Source organism: Ostrea edulis, chromosome 4, assembly GCF_947568905.1.
Source record: "Ostrea edulis chromosome 4, xbOstEdul1.1, whole genome shotgun sequence".
Lineage (NCBI taxonomy): Eukaryota > Metazoa > Mollusca > Bivalvia > Ostreida > Ostreidae > Ostrea > Ostrea edulis.
Window position 1 is genome coordinate 18,588,783 of NC_079167.1, and position 8,853 is coordinate 18,597,635.

The 8,853-nt window shown below is 36.7% G+C and overlaps 1 protein-coding gene across 1 annotated transcript in view; it reads left to right on the plus strand.

The window, feature by feature from the left end:
• Positions 1-1,524: 1,524 nt before the first annotated feature.
• Positions 1,525-8,853, plus strand: part of LOC125670464 (synaptotagmin-15-like) — an 8,878-nt gene continuing 1,549 nt past the window's right edge. Inside the window, exons 1-6 of the mRNA XM_048905652.2 lie at positions 1,525-2,108; positions 5,181-5,349; positions 5,436-5,654; positions 6,341-6,474; positions 6,556-6,689; positions 8,723-8,853. The exon at positions 8,723-8,853 is cut by the window's right edge and continues 31 nt beyond it. Coding sequence (XP_048761609.2) covers positions 1,994-2,108; positions 5,181-5,349; positions 5,436-5,654; positions 6,341-6,474; positions 6,556-6,689; positions 8,723-8,853 — 902 coding nt within the window. The 5' untranslated portion in view covers positions 1,525-1,993. The remainder of the gene's footprint in view (positions 2,109-5,180; positions 5,350-5,435; positions 5,655-6,340; positions 6,475-6,555; positions 6,690-8,722) is intronic.

Consider the following 8,853-nt stretch of genomic DNA (forward strand, 5'->3'; position numbering starts at 1 on the left):
AAAAGGTAGTTTCTGGCCTTGTAGTATATGACAAAATTTTTATGATTGATTTTTTTTTTTTAAATTGTACATACGGTATTAAGAATTATACAAACAACGATTGCATTATACAAACGATGAATAAATCTTTCAAATCCTATAGACGATTTTTTTCATATTTCTTTTTTACTTTATGCAATAAGAATACGATATCTTCATTAATATGCCGTCTTCTTTAAAGTCAATTCGATGAAAAACATTCGAAGTCAAAAGACGAAGGTATTAATGTTAACAACACGATTAAGTCGAAGTTCCAGTGATTTGTAGAGTTAGAATAAATCGCATCCGCCCCTTTTTCTTCCAAGTCAAGTTTGATGCCGATATTAGGTCGTCGTCGTTGTTTGTTTTGTGTGTGTTATGAGAGAGAGAGAGAGTGAAAGAAAGAGAGAGAGAGAGAGAGAGAGAGAGAGAGAGAGAGAGAGAGAGAGAGAGAGAGTTTCTGATTGGATGAGGTTTACCGGTGAACCTGGTGTGGTTATTTTACTGTGACTTTACGCCTAAGGTCGTTCTATAATTAGTTTCGATGGCTTGTTAAATAACTTCTAAATCATAATATCAATTTTGTGAAAACAACATTTATTTCTTAAACCCTTAAACCCGGTAAATACTTTAAGTACGTCATTCGCGATTTTTCACTTGTTATGGTCTAAAGTCTCATCCGTGAAGCATATCGGCCATGTCCTTTGAAGTTTGCACACCTTACAGAATTCGATGCCCATTTACACAAGATGTTTCACCTCCTGTTATATCCAGGAGTTACCTAGAACAGCAACAAATCAGAGATCAATGAAATAGTACAAATCTGTTCAACAAATAACTCGCTGTTTACGTCGTGTTTTATAACTATGTCAGAGGGACAGAGTAGGGGGTGTGGTTAGAACCTCTCCTGTCTCGATCTGACTCAGGGTTGGGATAAGACACTCACCCCCCCCCCCCCCCCTTTCGCCCATACAAAACACAATTCTTAACAGCGAGAAAAGTGGAGCCTAAGTTTTATTAATAAATCAAATACTCTTCTGCATTTAGTATACATTGTGAATTAAAGTATTTGGAATTGAATTATCTGTTTGATTTATGCATCACGTCTATTATAGCATATAAAATCCATTTCAACACAATACCATATATTACATATACTCAGACACTTATACTTTGTTAATGCTAGTGATATGAACTTTATCAACATTATATACTCCTGATACTCGTAGCTAGACACAAATCTAGTATTTCTATGATTTGGAAAAAAAGATGCATTTACTATACATTTACTTGTATTATCGTGCAGGCTATCATAATCTAGAGACGGAATAATTTGAGGGAACACCTGCGACCTTAGATTAATTAACAATGCTTTCCCCCCGCAAAATTGGATTTGACATTACACTGTCGAGACTCTCCAGAACGTTTTACGGAAGCCATCGGGAGCCGCCTAACGCTAGCAGTATCCTGTTCTATTCAGCACCATCTGTCTCGTCGCATCCTCTGCAACTCGCTATCAAAATCGCCAGCAGCACGGGGCGATTAAAATAGAAATAAAACAACCATGTAGTCAGGCATTCTTTACCGACAATAGATGACGGCTAAATTATCGTATGATATATATTTCTGTGAAGTGACTATTTCGTGTGAAGCTCGTTATATTTATACAGAAGGCCGTTATGTAACAAATATCTACACATCCTGTTAAACGGTGGTTCCATTTCACAATTCAAACACATTGGGCCAATCATACTTTCACTAACTTTTTACTGGTTGGCGTGGAGAATCATAAAAAGAAGCGAAGTTCCGACATCGGGGACCACGTAATCGTGAGTGATAAGAACTCGGGCACTTTAAATGAAGGCAAAGATATCGTGACTCGCGTTTCTTCAGGTAAATATTGATCCCTTTTGACGTCAGAACTCTACCACAGTACAACGTGGAAACTGTGAATTCAGACCATGTAGCGCAAGGGATGGGGGTCCTCGACATCAGGACCACCGACAAAGGAGGGGGTACTACTCCCAATCTCACCACCCCTGGGACGGGACTAGGAACGGAATTACCAACGGAATTACCTTGGTACAAAGGTAAGTAATAAATATGTCTGTTGAAAATTCACCAGTTTTAAATAGAATTGGTGTCTGTTTAAAAAACAAGCAACTTAATTTTCAGGTATAATTATTTTTAATTTCATCATGTAACTTGCAGTGTAGGAAATTTAAAAAAGATCTATAACGTAAAACGTACAAAATTTACCAGGTATGCATATAAAGTTTTAAATTGTGTCGATTTTTTGTTGTTGCAAAGTTTGTATTAATTATTTTGTTTCAACGTTTTTAATTGTGTAACAGCGCACTGACTGTTACAAATTGTAAACAGACATAACTCTGACTATGTTTGTCAAATGTTATTATTTCACAAATACATTTCATGTTTGATTGAACATAGCAAAAATATCACCAGTTTAAATCGTACATGACAAAAAAAAAATAATAATATACATTTCAAAGAATTTTATTCATAGATGAAATCATTAAAATCCATATATAGCATCTTGTCTACTTCTCAGTCGTCGAATTTTTCTTAATAAAAATTCCTCCACGGGAAAATGATCCACACTTTGTTACAAACAAACAACGTTAATCGGCTGTTAATGGAACAAAGCACGGAAAATCGTGACCACGAAAGTGGACAACGCAAAGAAAAATTTGCCAAACGTAATTGGTTTTCATGTCATGTAGGAAGTGTGTTGGGCCTCTTTTATGTTGCGCAGTATCGAGTGAGAGATATTGCTCGGGGATAAGGTCATTTTAAATGGTCAATTTAGAGAAATGAAATGACCTTCAAATTACTGATACGTGTAATCCAGATCGCCTGTATCTGTTTGTGACGCCTCCAATTTGGTTTCAATAAACATCGAATTCAAATTTCTTAACTTTCAAAACCCCTCCGTCATCGCTTCGAAATACTACATATCTAAATGTTTTGTCATTTTATCGGTTATTTGAGTGTTCAGTTTTGGACACTATCATCAGCTGAGATGAATGACGTCATATTTTCAACATCAAGTGTAATTTTCAAGGTCTGATAAAGCAGAGCAACTAACATCTGTCTGCGATAATTTTATCAATAGCATTTACAAGGATATGTTGCCGAATCTAGACAAAAAATTAAACTTTCCTGTACATTAAGTTTTATTTGTGTGTTTGCATCTCTCTCTCTCTCTCTCTCTCTCTCTCTCTCTCTCTCTCTCTCTCTCTCTCTCTCTCTGTCTGTCTCTCTCTCATATCTAAACACACAGACACACACACTGAAACGTTGGATATTGACAACTTTGGTAATTTTGATTTTATCTTTCATCGTATCTTATTCTGGTAGGAATAGGGTTTCAACTACAGTGAGTAACTGCAAAGTTTTTATTGCATATTCATAGTTTAATTTTTTTTGTAAAAATCACTGATACTGAAGAATAAATCACAAAACGTTTTCTAAGGCATTGTCTGAGCAATTGAGTAATATTTTTTACTTTAAATACATGTATTATGATGCTTAACTAACCCAATTAAAAGCCTTGCAGTCGGTTCTAAGATTACATCTATCCAATGAGAATCGCATAATATATAATATTCGTATGTGACATTAGTTTCTCAGTGTACCATTGGCCTATCCAATAAAAGTTCAAAACGGGGATTGCGAGCCAAGTTTGTACCGAAGTGAAGATTCAAAATGGCCAAAATGACCTGTTTATTTCGAAATTTCAACGAAAAGAGGTGGTGCATCCCCTGTGTCCCTTGTAGATCCACCATAGGGGACATTTTAAATAATAAGATTAACCACCCTTGAAACATTTTAAAGCAAGTTTTCGAATTTCCATAATGGTCTTGGAAATTTGAATTATTTTACCATGGCGAATATACCCACTCGTTTCTTGACATTGATCATGCATTCTGACGACAAACGTACTGTGGATGAAGATGCGAGGTTTCCAATAGACAGATCACGTATTCCTTGGTTGTACACTGGATGATGACGCGAGGTTACCAATAGACAGATCACGTATTCCTTGGTTGTACTCTGGATGATGACGCGAGGTTACCAATAGACAGATCACGTATTCCTTGGTTGTACGCTAGATGATGACGCGAGGTTACCAATAGACAGATCACGTATTCCTTGGTTGTACTCTGGATGATGACGCGAGGTTACCAATAGACAGATCACGAGTCAGATTCCTTCAGGGGTTTTCTCGATTCAATTTGATTTATTCTCTCTAAACTTACATTAAAATTACAATGGAAACAACGGATTGTAAAATCTCCAATTCTTATCACAGGTGCTTGGTTCATAACATATGGATATACATCTAACCTTATACATATGTAAATAATCAACATTTACATATGTATAAGGTTAGATGTGTTTTGACCCTTTGACTTCTACTTTTGATTCCGTGTGGTTTTAAGTGTCTTTGTGACGCTATAGTGTCTCACAAAAAGTATGCCAGCGTGGAGCGTTGTAAGTTCATATCCTCATGCATTTTCAGAAATGAAATTTATTTCTTATATCTACAGTTTACTTTCATTTCTGTCGGAATTCTTTAGCCGGCAAAACAGACGTACTTTAGTTATGAATATTCATACGTACATTGATTAAAACTACAGCGCATTCATAAGGAAATGCGTATCGTTACATTTTGTAAAGATATCAAAGTAAAAATCATTGGAACTATAAACAATGAAGGGTGGTTTTGTTGTTATTATTCAGTAAATAGGGTCGGTAGCATGGTAGGAAATTTCAAAATCAAATGTTATGCCTCCTTTATCAATGAACGGGAACTGTATTACAGAATCGTATCATCCATATATTGAATGTTTTTTTTTAATCTACTACAACCTGTAAACATTTTGACCGTTATCCTCAGACGACCAGTCAGTAAATACCTTGACATTTACCCCCCTACAACCAGTCAGTAAATACCTTGACCTTTACCCTCAGATAGTCATTTCCTGTAAATATTTTGACCTTTACCCTCTTACTCTCAAATAACTAGATTCTGTAAATATTTTGACCTTTACCCTCAGATAACCAGATCCTGTAAGTATTTTGACCTTTACCCTCAGGTATTCAGATTCTGTAAATATTTTGACCTTTACCCTCAGATAACCAGATCCTGGTGACCATTGGATATGTAGCCGGAGTCATTGTGTTTGTCATCTTTCTTATCGTCACGGTTCTGATCTGTCGTCATTACAAGAAGCGAAGAAAATGGAGGAACGAATGGGATGAATCGAACAAAATTCTCGAATCAAAATCAGCCCCCATCTCGAGGTACCGAAATCGAATTTTATATCAATTGATTTATTTTATAGATTAGATTATTTATGGATCTAAATTAAGATATTTCAATCATCTAGAAATCCTTCTCCAAAACCAGTGAAGAGAAAATCATGTCCGGATGTTTCCCCAGATGTGCGTGGCATTGTTGTCCGTTCCATGACGATTGACAAAGTTCCGGATTTTTCACTTCCGCCCGAGAGAATCCAGCCCAGAAATACATATGACGCCATTCAGGGACCGACCCAGCAGCACACCACCCATAGCTTTGTGGGTCATGTGCAGCCAGATCTTTATAAGTAAGTTGTGCAGGTGTAAATGAATGATAATTGAGTTGTTTTTTTTATTGTTAACTGCTTCTACTTGAAAATCAGAAATCTAATCGAGCACTCTTTTCCTATACAATTTGCTGTGTATATACTATGGTGGCTTATCAGATACGAATGTTGGTGACCCGAGTCTTGTTCTCGTGACAAAAAGACATATTAATGTCATCCATAGCCATCTGCTTGTAAACATGATTTTTTGACAAGTCAAAAGGATGTTTGGACATATCAACATGATTTTCGGACATGTCAGTGATTATCCGACAAGTCGACACACTTGTCAGGTAATTATGTTGACATATCGAAAAAATGTTGACTAGAAAGTTCATTTGTTGACTTGTCAAAACAGAACAAGCAGATGGCAGTACAGGTCACCAGGGGATACTTACCCCCACCCATACTGATATGATCCCACCCCTAGTGTTTCCAGGGGTCCGTGTTTGTCTCAATGTTGTATTCTACATGATATTTTTGGAGATTGATCACTCTTAGTTATCATCACTTTTTCATCCCAATTACGAAGATTATTATCTGAAAAGTGTCGTAAAGATCTGACAATACGATAGAATTATCAGACCATTGCATGGCAAAAAATATGCCACCATAATCTTTTCGATTTAGTGAGAGTGCATTTATGTATCATTATCATGTACTTTTAGGTGCACAACATTTTCGGACGAGGAGTCGTTGTACCTTCCTCCCAGCGAACATGGTAGACTCTGGTTCTCCGTGCTGTGTGACCTAGCTGTGGAACAGCTCAACGTGACCCTGATAAAAATTCGAGAACTACCAGGTAAAATCGCAACACCATAAAAAGCAGTGCTATCAAATTCGTTTTTAATGTTTTCATATTTTCTTTTCTCTTTCTGTGCAGGAAGAGGGAGAGATAACAGCCCCAGGGATCCTTTTGTCAAAATATTTCTTCTACCCGACGAACGCAATTGTAAAGTGTCGAAAGTGAGGCGGAAAACGCTTACGCCGGTGTATAACGAGAGCGTTACGTTTCAGGTAAATAAACTCGACAGGTATGCACACATAACATTTAAAAAAAAACCCACCAAGTTATTGTAGAAAAAATATATGAGTTATTTCACACACACACACACTACATCAAGGGAAATGGAACCAACACAACCGGAAGGACCGACATCATCACGAAGTTAAAGACGATTTGTTTTAATTCATATTGCGAAGTCAAATTTATTCAAACTCAGAAACTACTGTATCATTTTTATTCCGATAGACACGTGCAGATTTGATGCAGTCGCGTGGCTTGCGCACGTGTTGGTTTGCGCCAGACGTAAGCCGTCAGATTTCTCCCACGTCATTGGCTGCGTGACCCCATCTGCTGGGAAATTGTCGCCTGTGGCCATCAATTTGCGAGATGCCCGCAGAGGATAAGATATCGAGTAAACATTCCCCAGGTGAAACTGTCATAACACAGCAGTTTCAAATACGAAATACATTTTTATGTCGTCTGCGAATCACTGCACTTTAAGTATTCATCTATGTGTCAAACTTTAAACCATTGAAACCGTAAGAAGATATAACTTTCAATATTTTTTTCATGCCTATTTCTTGTGTGACGGTCAGTTAATACAATTATCACCGACGTGTACACAATTACTGATATTTCCAATGTTTTTGCCTTCGATATGTGATGAGAGCCAATTCCTCATGAATGCGATGCAGATGTGAACATTGTGCGTATGAATCTTGATAAATATAGTACATATATTTTTACAGCTTTTTTTAAATTACTAAAATGAAAGTAGAGTGTAGATATAAAAATAAGTTTCATTTTTAAACATGCATGTATACGAGGGTATGAATTGCAACGCGCTTCATGAAGTATGTTGGCATAAAGCGTGGCTTTTCATACCCTTATGTATTTTCAAAAAGTGAAATTCATTTCCTAACCGACCCCCTGGTAGGCGACACGTGTTTTCCTCGGAACATTCTAGTTTAAAATAATTAAAATTAGGTCGATGAAAATTCTCTGTATAATGTTTATTGGTAACCCATGACAAACATGGCTTAAATACTTCGAGTTATATCTTTCGAGTTGGTGCACACGTACCGAAAAACGTAACAAGGGACAGCTGAAAATTTCTGATATAAAATGATAAAACATTTGTGATATATCCAAACTCAAATAGAACGTATACTGTGTATTTGTTTTATCTGTCATCTTCCCGAGTCAAGGGTTTCTAAGGACCCCATTGGAAATAGAAGGACCCCATTGGAAATAAGCCATATGGCTTTCATGGGTTATCCTTGGCATAGACATATACATTATTTTACTCACTGTGCTCTTAAAGTCAAATAGCTGTTAAAATTTACCGTTTTATCTATGTATTTTAACAACAACTTTTGTTAAAACTATGTGTTCCTCTGTGATATTGTCTTGTATTTATATTGTATATGTGCCTATTCCTAAATAAATAGACTAAAAAATCCGCTCTGCTTCATATTTATAAACTCTTGACCGAATAGGCAGAGTAAGACGGGTTTGAAATCCGGTTCTCTGATTGGCCTCATTAAAAGACGCATGATCCACTCAGAAACATTGTTTTATAATACCGGAAACTCAATCTTAATAGAAAACAATGCGGTTTTGTCAACTTTGTAACTCCCGTTTGCTGTCAGCGGTTTTAGTGTATACTTCGTATTTGAATGTCTAGCTGAAACTGAATATAAAAAGAAGAATGTTGCAGATACTTGTTTCATTGCGAAATTTATGATAAGTCATGTTCATGCCAAAGAATGGGGGTTTATTACATAAACTAATGTAGTTCCTAGGTAGCCATTTGGTCTTGTCATCCTTGTTTAATACGAGCTCTCTGATTAGTCAATAGCATAGGTCAATAAAGTTCATAAAAGTGTAATATCACTAGATGGCGCACTAGCAAACTCGTCTTACTCTGTCTATTCGGTAGTTTATGGTTTATATGATGCGGAGCGGACTAGAAACCCAAGAGTCGGGGAGATGATCATCTGCATTTCCTGTTGAGAATTCTTTATATTTCACATCATTGTAGATATCTCCGGATCATCTGAAAACCAGGGTGCTACGTTTCTCCGTTTATGACGTAGACAAACGGCGAATCCGTCATTCCTTGGGTCACATTTTGGTTCCTTTACAAGACATTGATCTTACCAGAGGTGACGT